Genomic DNA, 14,955 nt, shown 5'->3' with positions numbered 1-14,955 from the left:
GGGGTTATGGGGTCTTGGGGGTTTGGGTTTTTTAGGGTTAGGGGTGTTTGGGGGTTATGGGGTGTTTGGGGGGTTATGGGGTTTTGGGTTATGGGGTCTTTTAGGGTTATGGGGTCTTTGGGGGGTTTGGGGTCTTTTTTAGGGTTATGGGGTCTTTTTTAGGGTTATGGGGTCTTTGGGGGGTTATGGGGTCTTTTTTAGGGTTATGGGGTCTTTGGGGGGGTTTATGGGGTGTTTGGGCTGGGGTTATGGGGTCTTTGGGTTATGGGTCTTTTTAGGGTTATGGGGTCTTTGGGGGGGTTATGGGTTTTTTAGGGGGGTTATGGGGTCTTTTTTAGGGTTATGGGGTCTTTGGGGGGTTATGGGGTCTTTGGGGGGTTATGGGGTCTTTTTAGGGTTATGGGGTCTCTGGGGGGTTCTGGGGTCTTTTTTAGGGTTATGGGGTCTTTGGGGGGTTATGGGGTCTTTTTTAGGGTTATGGGGTCTTTGGGGGGGTTATGGGGTCTTTGGGGGGTTATGGGGTCTTTTTAGGGTTATGGGGTCTTTGGGGGGGTTATGGGTCTTTAGGGGGGTTATGGGTCTTTTTAGGGTTATGGGGTCTTTGGGGTTATGGGGTCTTTGGGGGGTTATGGGGTCTTTGGGGGGTTATGGGGTCTTTTTAGGGTTATGGGGTCTTGGGGGGGTTATGGGGTCTTTTTAGGGTTATGGGGTTTTGGGGGGTTATGGGGTCTTTTTAGGGGTTATGGGGTGTTTGGGGGAGTTATGGGGTGTTTGGGGGTTATGGGGTTTTTGGGTGGTATGGGGTTTTGGGGGGTTATGGGTGTTTGGGGGGTTATGGGTGTTTAGGGGGCTATGGGGTCTTTGGTGAGGGTTATGAGGTTTTTAGGGGGGGTTATGGGGTTTTTAGGGTGGCTATGGGGTCTTTGGGGGGGTTATGGGGTGTTTAGGGGGGTTATGGGGTTTTTAGGGGGGCTATGGGGTCTTTGGGGAGGGTTATGAGGTTTTTAGGGGGGGCTATGGGGTCTTTGTTGGCTTATGGGGTTTTTAGGGGGGGTTATAGGGTCTTGCTGGGGTTATGGGGTGGTTATGGGGTGGGTTTGGGGTCTTTGGGGGATTATGGGGGTTATGGGGTCTTGGTGGGGTGGTTATGGGGTCTTTTGTGTTGTATGAGGTTGTGGGGTCTCGGTGGGGTTATGGGGTGGTTGTGGGGTCTCGGTGGGGTTATGGGGTGGTTGTGGGGTCTTTATGGGGTCTTTGTGGGGTGCAGATCGGGATCGATCCCCGCGCGGGGTTTTGATGTACGGCCCGCCGGGCTGCGGGAAAACCATGCTGGCCAAGGCTGTGGCGCATCACACCACCGGTAGGTGGCGCTGTGGGGTCACTGGGGGGTTTTAATGGGGTGATGGAGTGAGTATGGGGTCGCTGTGGGGTCGGGGGGTGTGGGGTCACTGTGGGGTCGCTGTGGGGTCACTATGGGGTCACTGTGGGGTCGCTGTGGGGTCACTATGGGCTCAGGGGGTATGGGGTCGCTGTGGGGTCACTATGGGGTCACTGTGGGGTCAGTAGGGGTGTGTGGGGTCGCTATGGGGTCGGGGGGTGTGGGGTCACTGTGGGGTCGCTATGGGGTCGGGGGGTGTGGGGTCACTGTGGGGTCGCTATGGGGTCGCTATGGGGTCGCTGTGGGGTCACTATGGGGTCGGGGGGTGTGGGGTCACTGTGGGGTTGCTATGGGGTCACTGTGGGGTCGGGGGGTGTGGGGTCACTGTGGGGTTGCTATGGGGTCACTGTGGGGTCGGGGGGTGTGGGGTCACTGTGGGGTCGCTATTGGGTCACTATGGGGTCACTGTGGGGTGATGGAGGGGGCTATGGGGTCGCTATGGGGTCACTATGGGTCAGGGGGTGTGGGGTCACTGTGGGGTTGCTATGGGGTCACTGTGGGGTCACTATGGGTCGCTATGGGTCACTGTGGGGTCGCTATGGGGTCACTATGGGGTCAGGGGGTATGGGGTCGCTATGGGGTCACTATGGGGTCGGGGGTTGCTGGGGTCACTGTGGGTCGCTATGGGGTCACTATGGGTCAGTGTGGGGTCACTGTGGGGTCGCTATGGGGTCACTGTGGGGTCGGGGGGTGTGGGGTCAGTGTGGGGTTCTATGGGGTCACTATGGGGTCGGGGGTGTGGGGTCACTGTGGGGTCGCTATGGGGTCACTATGGGGTCGGGGGTTGTGGGGTCACTGTGGGGTCACTATGGGGTCACTATGGGGTCGGTGTGGGGTCACTGTGGGGTCGCTAGGGGTCACTATGGGGTCGGTATGGGGTCGCTTGGGGTCACTATGGGGTCGGGGGTGTGGGGTCACTGTGGGGTCACTGTGGGGTCATAGGGGTCAGTATGGGGTCGTTATGGGGTCACTATGGGGTCGGGGTGGGGTCACTGTGGGGTCATGGGGTATGGGGTCGCTATGGGGTCACTATGGGGTCGGTGTGGGGTCACTGTGGGGTCGCTATGGGGTCACGGAGGGGGTCACTGTGGGGTCGCTATGGGGTCACTATGGGGTCGGGGGTGTGGGGTCACTGTGGTGCTTCGCTATGGGGTCACTGTGGGGTCGCTATTGGGTCACTATGGGGTCAGGGGGTGTGGGGTCACTGTGGGGTCCCTATGGGGTCACTGTGGGGTGACGGAGGGGGTATGGGGTCGCTGTGGGGTCACTATGGGGTCAGGGGGTGTGGGGTCGCTGTGGGGTCACTGTGGGGTGACGGAGGGGGTATGGGGTCGCTATGGGGTCACTATGGGGTCAGGGGGTGTGGGGTCACTGTGGGGTCGCTATGGGGTCGCTATGGGGTTGGGGGGTGTGGGGTCACTATGGGATCTTTATGGGGTTTTTGTGAGTCACTATGGGGTCACTGTGGGGTTGTGATGGGGTCTTTGGGGTGGGTATGGGGTCTTAGTGGGCCCTTATGGGATTTATGGGAGCTTTGGGGTGGGTATGGGGTCTTTGGGGGTCTTATGGGGTTCCTATGGGAGTGTCTTTGGGGGGGCTATGGGGTCTTATGGGGTTTCTATGGGGAGTCTTTGGGGGGTCTATGGGGTTCCTTTGGGGTTCCTATGGGGTCTTTGTAGGGTTATGGGGTCTTTGGGGTAATGGGGTCTTTGGGGTGGGTATGGGGTCTTTGGTGGTCTTCTGGGGTTTCTGGGAGTCTTTGGGGTGGGTATGGGGTTCCTTTGTAGGGTCTATGGGGTCTTTGTAGGGTTATGGGGTCTTATGGGGTTTCTATGGGTTTTCTGGGAGTCTTTGGGGTGGGTATGGGGTCTTAGTGGGGTTATGGGGTCTTTGTAGGGTTCCTATGGGGTCTTTGTAGGGTTCCTATGGGGTCTTATAGGGTCTTATGGGTTTTCTGGGAGCTTTGGGGGGGGTATGGGGTCTTTGGGATTCCTATAGGGTTATGGGGTATTTGTAGGGTTATGGGGTCTTATAGGGTCTCTATGGGGTTTCTGGGAGCTTTGGGGTGGGTATGGGGTCTTTGTAGGGTTATGGGGTCTTTGTAGGGTTATGGGGTCTCTATGGGGTCTTATGGGGTTTCTGGGAGCTTTGGGGTGGGTATGGGGTCTTAGTGGGGTTATGGGGTCTTTGTAGGGTTATGAGGTCTTTGTAGGGTTATGGGGTCTTTGTAGGGTTATGAGGTCTTTGTAGGGTTATGGGGTCTTTGTAGGGTTATGAGATCTTTGTAGGGTTATGAGGTCTTTGTAGGGTTATGGGGTCTTTGTAGGGTTATGGGGTCTTAGTGGGGTTATAGGGTCTTTGTAGGGTTATGGGGTCTTTGTAGGGTTATGAGGTCTTTGTAGGGTTATGGGGTCTTTGTAGGGTTATGAGGTCTTTGTAGGGTTATAGGGTCTTAGTAGGGTCTTCTGGGATTTCTGGGAGCTTTGGGGGGGGTATGGGGTCTTTGTAGGGTTATGGGGTCTTAGTGGGGTTATGGGGTCTTAGTAGGGTCTTATGGGGTTTCTGGGAGCTTTGGGGTGGGTATGGGGTCTTTGTAGGGTTATGGGGTCTTAGTGCGGTTATGGGGTTTCTGGGAGCTTTGGGGTGGGTATGGGGTCTTAGTGGGGTCTTATGGGGTTTCTGGGAGCTTTGGGGTGGGTATGGGGTCTTAATGGGGTTATGGGGTCTTTGTAGGGTTATGGGGTCTTTGTAGGGTTATGGGGTCTTTGTAGGGTTATGGGGTCTTTGTAGGGTTATGAGGTCTTTGTAGGGTTATGGGGTCTTAGTAGGGTCTTATGGGATTTCTGGGAGCTTTGGGGGGGTTCGGGGCGTTGGTTTGGGGTCCTGGGTCGAGCCTTTCCCCCCCCCCAGCCGCCTTTATCCGCGTGGTCGGCTCGGAGTTCGTGCAGAAATATTTGGGGGAGGGTCCCCGCATGGTGCGCGACGTCTTCAGGCTGGCCAAGGAAAACGCGCCCGCCATCATCTTCATCGACGAGATCGACGCCATCGCCACCAAACGCTTCGACGCGCAGACGGGAGGTGGGGACCCCAAACCCGGGGGGGGGGACCCCAAAAGGGACCCGAAAGGGACCCCAAATGGGACCCCAAATGGGGCACAAAGGGACCCCAAAAGGGTCTCCAGAAGGAGCTGCAAAAGGGACCCCAAAAGGGACCCCAAAAGGGATCCCAAAAGAGACCCCAAATGGGGCACAAGGGACCCCAAAAGGGACCCCAAAAGGGACCCCAAATGGGGCACAAAGGGACCCCAAAAGTGACTCCGAAAGGGTCTCCAGAAGGGGCTGAAAACGGGACCCCAAAAGGGACCCCAAAAGGGGCACAAAGGGACCCCAAAAAGACCCCAAAAGGAACCCCAAATGGGGCACAAAGGGACCCCGAAAGGGACCCCGAAAGGGTCTCCAGAAGGAGCTGCAAAAGAGACCCCAAAAGGGACCCCAAAAGGGACCCCAAATGGGGCACAAAGGGACCCCGAAAGGGACCCCAAAAGGGACCCTAAATGGGGCACAAAGGGACCCCGAAAGGGACCCCAAAAGGGACCCCAAATGGGGCACAAAGGGACCCCAAAAGGACCCCAAAAGGAACCCCAAATGGGGCACAAAGGGACCCCAAAAGGGACCCCAAATGGGGCACAAAGGGACCTCAAAAGGGACCCCAAAAGGGACCCCAAATGGGGCACAAAGGGACCCCAAAAGGGACCCCGAAAGGGACCCCAAATGGGGCACAAAGGGACCTCAAAAGGGACCCCAAAAGGGACCCCGAAAGGGACCCCAAAAGGGACCCCAAATGGGACCCCGAAAGGGACCCCGAAAGGGTCTCCAGAAGGAGCTGCAAAAGAGACCCCAAAAGGGACCCCAAAAGGGACCCCAAATGGGGCACAAAGGGACCCCGAAAAGGACCCCAAATGGGGCACAAAGGGACCTCAAAAGGGACCCCAAATGGGGCACAAAGGGACCCCAAAAGGGACCCCGAAAGGGACCCCAAATGGGGCACAAAGGGACCCCGAAAGGGACCCCAAATGGGGCACAAAGGGACCCCAAAAGGGACCCCAAAAGGGACCCCAAATGGGGCACAAAGGGACCCCAAAAGGGACCCCAAAAGGGACCCCAAATGGGGCACAAAGGGACCCCAAAAGGGACCCCAAATGGGGCACAAAGGGACCCCAAAACGGACCCCAAATGGGGCACCGAAAGGTCTCCAGAAGGGGCTGCAAAAGGGACCCCAAAAGGGACCCCGAAAGGGACCCCAAAAGGGTCTCCAGAAGGAGCTGCAAAAGGGACCCAAAAGGGACCCCAAAAGGGACCCCAAATGGGCCACAAATGGGGCACAAAGGGACCCCAAAAGGGACCCCAAATGGGGCACAAAGGGACCCCGAAAAGGACCCCAAACGGGGTACAAAGGGACCCCAAAAGGGACCCCAAATGGGGCACCGAAAGGAGCCAAAGGGGGACCCTCAAGTTGGGGAGGGGGAGACCCCAAGATGGGACCCCAAAAGGGACCCCGAAAGGGACCCCAAATGGGGCACAAAGGGACCCCAAAAGGGACCCCAAATGGGACCCCGAAAGGGGCACAAAAGGACCCCAAAAGGGACCCCAAAAGGGACCCCAAATGGGGCACAAAGGGACCCCAAAAGGGACCCCAAATGGGGCACAGAGGGACCCCGAAAGGGACCCCGAAAGGACCCCAAATGGGGCACAAAGGGACCTCAAAAGGGACCCCAAATGGGGGACAAAGGGACCCCAAATGGGACCCCAAATGGGGCAATAAGGGACCCCAAAAGGGACCCCAAATGGGGCACAAAGGGACCCCAAAAGGGACCCCAAATGGGGCACCGAAAGGAGCCAAAGGGGGACCCTCAAGTTGGGGAGGGGGAGACCCCAAGATGGGACCCTAAAAGGTGTCTAAAAGGGGCAGCAAAAGGACCCCATGGTTATGGGGTGGCTTTGGGATTGGGGTTGGGGACCCTTGGAGGACCCTCTTGGAGGACCTTTTTGGAGGACCCCTCTTGGAGGACCCCTTGGAGGACCCCTTGGAGGACCCCCTTGGAGGACCTCTTGGAGGACCCCCTTGGAGGACCCCTTGGAGGACCCCTTGGAGGACCCCTTGGAGGACCCCTTGGAGGACCCCTTGGAGGACCTCTTGGAGGACCCCCTTGGAGGACCCCTTGGAGGACCCCTTGGAGGACCCCTTGGAGGACCCCCTTGGAGGACCTCTTGGAGGACCCCCTTGGAGGACTCCTTGGAGGACCCCTTGAAGGACCCCTTGGAGGACCCCTTGGAGGACCCTTGGAGGACCCTTGGAGGACCTCTTGGAGGACCCCTTGGAGGACCCCTTGGAGGACTCCTTGGAGGACCTCTTGGAGAACCCCTCTTGGAGGACCTCTTGGAGGACCCATTGGAGGACCTCTTGGAGGACCCCTTGGAGGACCCCCTTGGAGGACCCCTTGGAGGACCTCTTGGAGGACCCCTTGGAGGACCCCCTTGGAGGACCCCTTGGAGGACCTCTTGGAGGACCCCTTGGAGGACCCCTTGGAGGACCCCCTTGGAGGACCTCTTGGAGGACCCCCTTGGAGGACCTCTTGGAGGACCTTCTTGGAGGACCCCTTGGAGGACCTCTTGGAGGACCTCTTGGAGGACCTTCTTGGAGGACCTCTTGGAGGACCCCCTTGGAGGACCCCTTGGAGGACCCCTTGGAGGACCATCTCGGAGGACCTCCCGTTGTCCCCCGGGTGCCACCGCTGTCCCCCCCGTGTCCCCACAGCTGACCGTGAGGTGCAGCGGATCCTCCTGGAGCTCCTCAACCAGATGGACGGCTTCGACCAGAACGTCAACGTCAAGGTGGGTCCCCATGGCCACCTCCTGTCACCTCCGTGTCCCCAATGTCCCCACGGTGTCCCCAGTGTCCCCACGGTGTCCTGTCATCTCATTGACTCCATTGACCCCAGTGTCCCCAGTGTCCCCATGGTGTCCCACTACCCAATGTCCCCATTGACCCCGATGTCCCAATGTCCCCACGGTTGTCCCCAGTGTCCCCATGGTATCCCATCACCCCAATGTCCCCAATGTCCCCAGTGTCCCCAATGTCCCCCTTGTGTCCCATCACCCCAGTGTCCCCATTGACCTCATTGACCCCAATGTCCCCATTGACCCCAATGTCCCCAGTGTCCCCATGGTGTCCCATCACCCCAACGTCCCCATTGACCCCAATGTCCCATTACCCCAAAATCCCCGGTGTCCCCAATGTCCCCATGGTGTCCCAACACCCCAATGTCCCCAATGTCCTCAGTGTCCCCATGGTGTCCCCAATGTCCCCATGGTGTCCCATCACCCCAATGTCCCCATTGACCCAAAGTTCCATTACCCCAACGTCCCCAATGTCCCCATGGTGTGTCCCATCCCCCATGTGTCCCATTGCCTCATTGACCCCAAAGTTCCCATTGACCACAATGTCCCCAGTGTCCCATGGTGTCCCACCACCCAATGTCCCCATTACCCCCAACGTCCCAATGTCCCCATGGTGACCACAGTGTCTCTATGGTGTCCCATTGACCCCAATGTCCCCAATGTCCCCAGTGTCCCCATGGTGTCCCATCACCCTGATGTCCCCATTGACCCCAATGTCCCCATTGTCCCCAGTCTCCCCATGGTTTCCATGGTTTCCCATCACCCCAGTGTCCCCATTGACCCCATTGACCCCAATGTCCCCAGTGTCCTCAGTGTCCCCATGGTGTCCCCAGTATCCCCATGGTGTCCCACCACCCCAATGTCCCCATTACCCCCAACATCCCCAATGTCCCCATTGACCCATGACCCAATGTCCCCATTGACCCCAATGTCCCCAATGTCCCCATGGTGTCCCACCACCCGATGTCCCCATTGACCCCAATGTCCCCATTACCCCCAACGTCCCCAATGTCCCCACGGTGTCCACCACCCTGATGTCCCCATTGACCCAATGTCCCCATTACCCCCAACGTCCCAATGTCCCCATGGTGTCCCACCACCCGATGTCCCCATTGACCCCAATGTCCCCATTACCCCCAACGTCCCCAATGTCCCCATGGTGTCCCACCACCCCGATGTCCCCATTGACCCCAATGTCCCCATTGACCCCAATGTCCCAATGTCCCATGGTGTCCCACCACCCCGATGTCCCCATTGACCCCAATGTCCCCATTGACCCCAATGTCCCCATGGTGTCCCACCACCCCGATGTCCCCATTGACCCCAATGTCCCCAATGTCCCCATGGTGTCCCACCACCCCGATGTCCCCATTGACCCCAATGTCCCCATTACCCCCAACGTCCCCAATGTCCCCACGGTGTCCCACCACCCCAATGTCCCCATTGACCCCAATGTCCCCAATGTCCCACGGTGTCCCACCACCCCAATGTCCCCATTGACCCCAATGTCCCCATTACCCCCAACGTCCCCAATGTCCCCATGGTGTCCCACCACCCCGATGTCCCCATTGACCCCAATGTCCCCATTACCCCCAACGTCCCCAATGTCCCCACGGTGTCCCACCACCCCAATGTCCCCATTGACCCAATGTCCCCAATGTCCCCACGGTGTCCCACCACCCCAATGTCCCCATTGATCCCAATGTCCCCATTACCCCCAACGTCCCCGATGTCCCCATGGTGTCCCACCACCCCGATGTCCCCCACGTCCCCAGGTGATCATGGCCACTAACCGTGCCGACACGTTGGACCCGGCTCTGCTCCGTCCCGGCCGATTGGACCGGAAAATCGAATTCCCGTTACCGGACCGACGCCAAAAACGCCTCATTTTCTCCACCATCACCGGGAAAATGAACCTCTCTGAGGAGGTGGACCTGGAGGACTGTATCCGAAATGGGGCAATGGGCATTGGGGGCAATGGGGTGGGTTGGGAAATGGGGGCTTGGGGGAAATGGGGGCAATGGGGGCATTGGGGTCAATGGGGCAATGGGGGCGTTGGGGGCATTGGGGACAATGGGGGCTTGGGTCAATGGGGCTGGCATTGGGGGCAATGGGGGCGTTGGGGGCAATGGGGTGGGCATAGTGTGGGGCAATGTTGGGCGGTGCATTGGGGGCAGTGGGGGTAATGGGGTCATGGGGGTTGGGTCAATGGGGCAATGGGGTCAATGGGGGTGTGGGGCATTGGGGTCAATGGGGGCATTGGGGGATGGGGTCAATGGGGGCGTTGGGGTAATGGGTCAATGCGTTGGGGGCAATGGGGTCAATGGGGAAGGGTCAATGGGTGTTGGAGGTATTGGGGTCAATGGGGGCAATGGGGGGAATGGGGCATTGGGAGCAATGGGGGCATTGGGGGCATGGGGGCAATGGGGGCATTGGGGTCAATGGGGGCAATGGGGGTAATGGGGTCAATGGGGGCGTTGGGAGCATTGGGGTCAATGGGGGCAATGGGGGCAATGGGGTCATGGGGGCATTGGGGTCAATGGGGGCAATGGGGGCAATGGGGGTGTTGGGGGCAATGGGGTCAATGGGGGCATTGGGGGCAATGGGGGCAATGGGGGCATTGGGGGCAATGGGGGCAATGGGGGCATTGGGGGCAATGGGGGCAATGGGGGCATTGGGGGCATTGGGGTCAATGGGGGCAATGGGGGCATTGGGGTCAATGGGGGGAATGGGGGCAATGGGGGCAATGGGGGCATGGGGGCATTGGGGGTCAATGGGGGCAATGGGGGCAATGGGGGAGGGCAATGGGGCATGGGGCTGGGGGGGGGCAATGGGGGCATTGGGGGCAATTGGGGGCAATGGGGGAGGGGAATGAATGGGTCAGTGGGGACATGATGGGGACAATGGGGGACAATGGGGGCATTGGGGGAAATGGGGTCAGTGGGGATATTGGGGTCGGTGGGGTCTCTATGGGGTCAGTGGGGTCTCTATGGGGTCGGTGGGGTCTCTATGGGGTCATTGGGGTCTCTATGGGGTCAGTGGGGTTTATGGGGTCGGTGGGGTTTCTGTGGGGTCGGTGGGGTCTCTATTGGGACATTGGGGTCTCTATGGGGTCAGTGGGGTCTCTATGGGGTCAGTGGGGTCTAGGGGGTCAGTGGGGTCTCTATGGGGTCATTGGGGTCTCTATGGGGTCAGTGGGGTCTCTATGGGGTCGGTGGTGTCTCTATGGGGTCAGTGGGGTCTCTATGGGGTCGGTGGGGTCTCTATGGTGTCATTAGGGTCTCTATGGGGTAGGTGGTGTCTCTATGTGGTCAGTGGGGTCTCTATGGGGTCGGTGGGGTCTATGGGGTCAGTGGGGTCTCTATGGGACGTTGGGGTCTCTATGGGGTCAGTGGGGTCTCTATGGGGTCATTGGGGTCTCTATGGGGTCGGTGGGGTCTCTATGGGACATTGGGGTCTCTATGGGGTCAGTGGGGTCTCTATGGGACATTGGGGTCTCTATGGGGTCGGTGGGGTCTCTATGGGACATTGGGGTCTCTATGGGGTCGGTGGGGTCTCTATGGGACACTGGGGTCTCGAGGCGCCGGAGCAGCGCCCCTTTCCTTCACCCCGACCCCACAGACGTGGCGCGGCCCGATAAGATCTCAGGAGCCGACATCAACTCCATCTGCCAGGAGGTGGGGGGCGATGTGGGGTGGGGTGTGGGTGGGGTATGGGGGTGTGGGGTGGGTATGGGTGAGATATGGGGGTATGGGTGGGGTATGGGGGTGTGGGTGGGGAATGGGGTGGGATATCGGTATATAGGGGATATGAGGGGGTACGGGGTGAGATATGGGGACATGGGTGGGTATGGGGGTATGGGGTGGGATGGGGGTTGGGGTGGGTTATAGGGCGGGATATGGGAGATATGGGGATATGGGGTGGGATTGGGGTGGGATATGGGGGGATAGGGGATGTGGGGGGGATGTGGGACCTTTATGGGGTCGTTGTAGGGCCATCAGTGGGGTCGTTGTAGGGCCTTATGGGGTCATTGTAGGGCCTTTATGGGGCTATTATGGAGTCATTGTAGGGCCATTATGGGGCCCCCAGTGGGTTCATTGTAGGGCCTTTATGGGGTCATTGTAGGGCCGTTATGGGGCCATCAGTGGGGTCATTGTAGGGCATTCAATGGGGTCATTGTAGGGCAATCAATGGGGTCATTGTAGGGCCATTATGGGGTATTATGGAGTCATTGTAGGACCATTATAGGGCCGCAGTGGGTTCATTGTAGGGCCTTTATGGGTCATTGTAGGGCCATCAGTGGGGTCGTTGTAGGGCAATCAATGGGGTAATTGTAGGGACCATTATGGGGCCATCAATGGGGTCATTGTAGGGCCATTATGGGGCCATCAGTGGGGTCATTGTAGGGCCATTATGGGGTCGTTGTAGGGCCATCAGTGGGGTCGTTGTAGGACCTTTATGAGGCCATCAATGGGCCACAGTGGGGCCGTCACTGGGATCGGCCCTGCGGAAACATTGGGGTCACGGCGCGGCGGTGGGGTTTGTGTGGGTTGACGCGGGGTGTCGGTGACGTCATGGTGACATCATGGTGACATCACGGTGACAATATGGTGACGTCATGGTGACAATATGGTGACCACATGGCGACGTCATGGTGACATCATGGTGACATCATGGTGACATCATGGTGACATCGTGGTGACAATATGGTGACGTCATGGTGGCGTCATGGTGACATCATGGTGACATTATGGTGACATCATGGTGACAATATGGTGACAATATGGTGACGTCACGGTGACAATATGGTGATGTCATGGTGACAATATGGTGACATCATGGTGATGTCACGGTGACATCACGGTGACCTCATCGTGACGTCATGGTGACATCATAGTGACGTCATGGTGACATCTAGTGACGTCATGGTGACAATATAGTGATGTCATGGTGACAATATGGTGATGTCATGGTGACAATATGGTGACATCATGGTGACGTCACGGTGACAATATGGTGACGTCACGGTGACATCATGGTGACCTCATGGTGACAATATGGTGACGTCATGGTGACAATATGGTGACATCATGGTGACGTCACGGTGACATCATGGTGACAATATGGTGACATCATGGTGACCTCATGGTGACGTCATGGTGACATCACGGTGGCATCACGGTGACATCATGGTGACGTCATGGTGACATCATGGTGACATCATGGTGATATCATGGTGACGTCACGGTGACATCAGGGTGACAATATGGTGACATCATGGTGACATCACGGTGACATCACAGTGACATCATGGTGACATCACGGTGATGTCCTGGTGACGTCATGGTGACAATACGGTGCCATCACGGTGCCATCACGGTGATGTCATGGTGACGTCATGGTGACAATATGGTGACATCACTGTGACATCATGGTGACATCACGGTGACATCACGGTGACGTCATGGTGACGTCATGGTGACAATATGGTGACATCACTGTGATGTCCTGGTGACGTCATGGTGGCAATATGGTGACATCATGGTGACATCACGGTGACATCCTGGTGACATCATGGTGCCATCACGGTGACGTCACGGTGACGTCATGGTGACAATACGGTGCCATCATGGTGACATCACGGTGACGTCATGGTGACGTCATGGTGACAATATGGTGACATCACATGTGACGTCACGGTGACGTCATGGTGCATCATGGTGCCATCACGGTGATGTCACTGGTGACGTCATGGTGGCATCTGGTGACGTCATGGTGACAATACGGTGCCATCACGGTGCCATCACGGTGACATCACGGTGACGTCATGGTGACATCATGGTGACATCACGGTGACTCATGGTGACATCATGGTGACATCATGGTGACGATCATGGTGACGTCATGGGTGACATCATGGTGACATCATGGTGACATCATGGTGATCACGGTGGGATCACGGTGATGTCCTGGTGACGTCCTGGTGGAAATATGGTGACATCACGGTGACATCACGGTGACATCCTGGTGACATCATGGTGCCATCACGGTGACGTCCTGGTGACGTCATGGTGACAATACGGTGCCATCACGGTGACGTCACGGTGACGTTATGGTGACAATATGGTGGCATCACGGTGACGTCATGGTGACAATATGGTGGCATCACGGTGAGTCACGTGACGTCATGGTGACAATATGGTGCCATCACGGTGACATCGCGGTGACGTCATGGTGACAATATGGTGACATTGCGGTGACGTCATCAGGGCGGGATGCTGGCGGTGAGGGAGAACCGTTACATCGTGTTGGCCAAGGACTTTGAGAAGGCCTACAAGACCGTCATCAAAAGGACGAGCAGGAGCACGAGTTCTACAAGTGACCTGCGGGGGGCGCTGCGGGGCCCTGTGGGGTTCTATGGGGCGGTCCAATAAAGCTCAGCCATTGGCCAGAACTGCTGTGAGAGCGGATGGATTGAGGGGGGGGGGGTCAGCGGGGTCAATGGGGTTCATGGGGACATTGGGGTTGCTGTGGGGCCCTATGGGGCGTGTGGGGCAGTGTGGGTTCTATGGGGCGGTGTGGGGTTTATGGGGCCTATGGGGGGTGTGGAGTTCTATGGGGCCCTATGGGGGTGTTTGTGGGGCCCTACGGGGTGTTGTGGGGCCCTATGGGGTGTTGTGGGGTTCTATGGGGCAGTGTGGGGTTCTATGGGGCGGTGTGGGGTTCTATGGGGCCCAATGGGGCGGTGTGGGGTTCTATGGGGCCCTATGAGGCCCTATGGGGTGGTGTGGGGCCCTATGGGGTGGTGTGGAGTTCTATGGGGCCCTATGGGGTGGTGTGGGGTTCTATGGGACCCTATGGGGTGGTGTGGGGTTCTATGGGGCAGTGAGGGGTTCTATGGGGCGGTGTGGGGCTCTATGGGGCGGTCCAATAAAGCTCAGCCATTGGCCAGAACTGCTGTAAGAGCGGATGGAATGGGGGGGGGGTCAGTGGGGTCAATGGGGAACACATTGGGGTTGCTGTGGGGCCCTATGGGGCGCTATGGGGTGGTTTGGGGTTCTACGTGGCGGTGTGGGGTTCTATGGGGCCCTATGGGGCGGTGTGGGGTTCTATGGGGCCCTATGGGGCGGTGTTGGGGTTCTATGGGGCCCTATGCGGCGGTGTGGGTTCTATGGGGCCCTATGGGATGGTGTGGGGCCCTATGGGGTGGTGTGGGGTTCTATGGGGCCCTATGGGGCGGTGTGGAGTTCTATGGGGCCCTAGGGATTGGTGTGGGGCCCTATGGGGTGGTTTGGGGTTCTATGGGGCCCTATGGGGTGGTGTGGGGCCCTATGGGGTGGTGTGGGGTTCTATGGGGCAGTGTGGGGTTCTATGGGGCGGTGTGGGGCTCTATGGGGCGGTCCAATAAAGCTCAGCCATTGGCCAGAACTGCTGTGAGAGCGGATGGATGGGGGGGGGGGGTCAGTGGGGTCATTGGGGTCATTGGGATCAATGGGGTCATTGGGGTCAATGGGATCAATGGGGTCCCTATGGGAACATGGGGTCAGTGGGACACTGGGG

The 14,955-nt window shown here is 58.2% G+C and overlaps 1 protein-coding gene across 1 annotated transcript; it reads left to right on the top strand.

Moving 5' to 3' along the window:
- The first annotated feature begins 1,245 nt into the window (after window positions 1-1,245).
- On the top strand, window positions 1,246-13,849 carry PSMC4 (proteasome 26S subunit, ATPase 4). The gene is given in 7 exon segments (XM_085215454.1): window positions 1,246-1,360; window positions 4,349-4,516; window positions 7,253-7,329; window positions 9,171-9,339; window positions 11,017-11,072; window positions 13,665-13,740; window positions 13,743-13,849. Coding segments are annotated over 7 exon segments (696 nt in total). The 3' UTR covers window positions 13,778-13,849.
- Window positions 13,850-14,955: the final 1,106 nt, after the last annotated feature.

This window comes from Meleagris gallopavo, unplaced genomic scaffold (assembly GCF_905368555.1).
Source record: "Meleagris gallopavo unplaced genomic scaffold, MGAL_WU_HG_1.1 scaffold_43, whole genome shotgun sequence".
NCBI classification, from domain to species: Eukaryota; Metazoa; Chordata; class Aves; order Galliformes; family Phasianidae; genus Meleagris; species Meleagris gallopavo.
The sequence above is the reverse complement of the archived record's forward strand: the minus strand, read 5'-3'. Positions and strand labels throughout refer to the sequence as shown.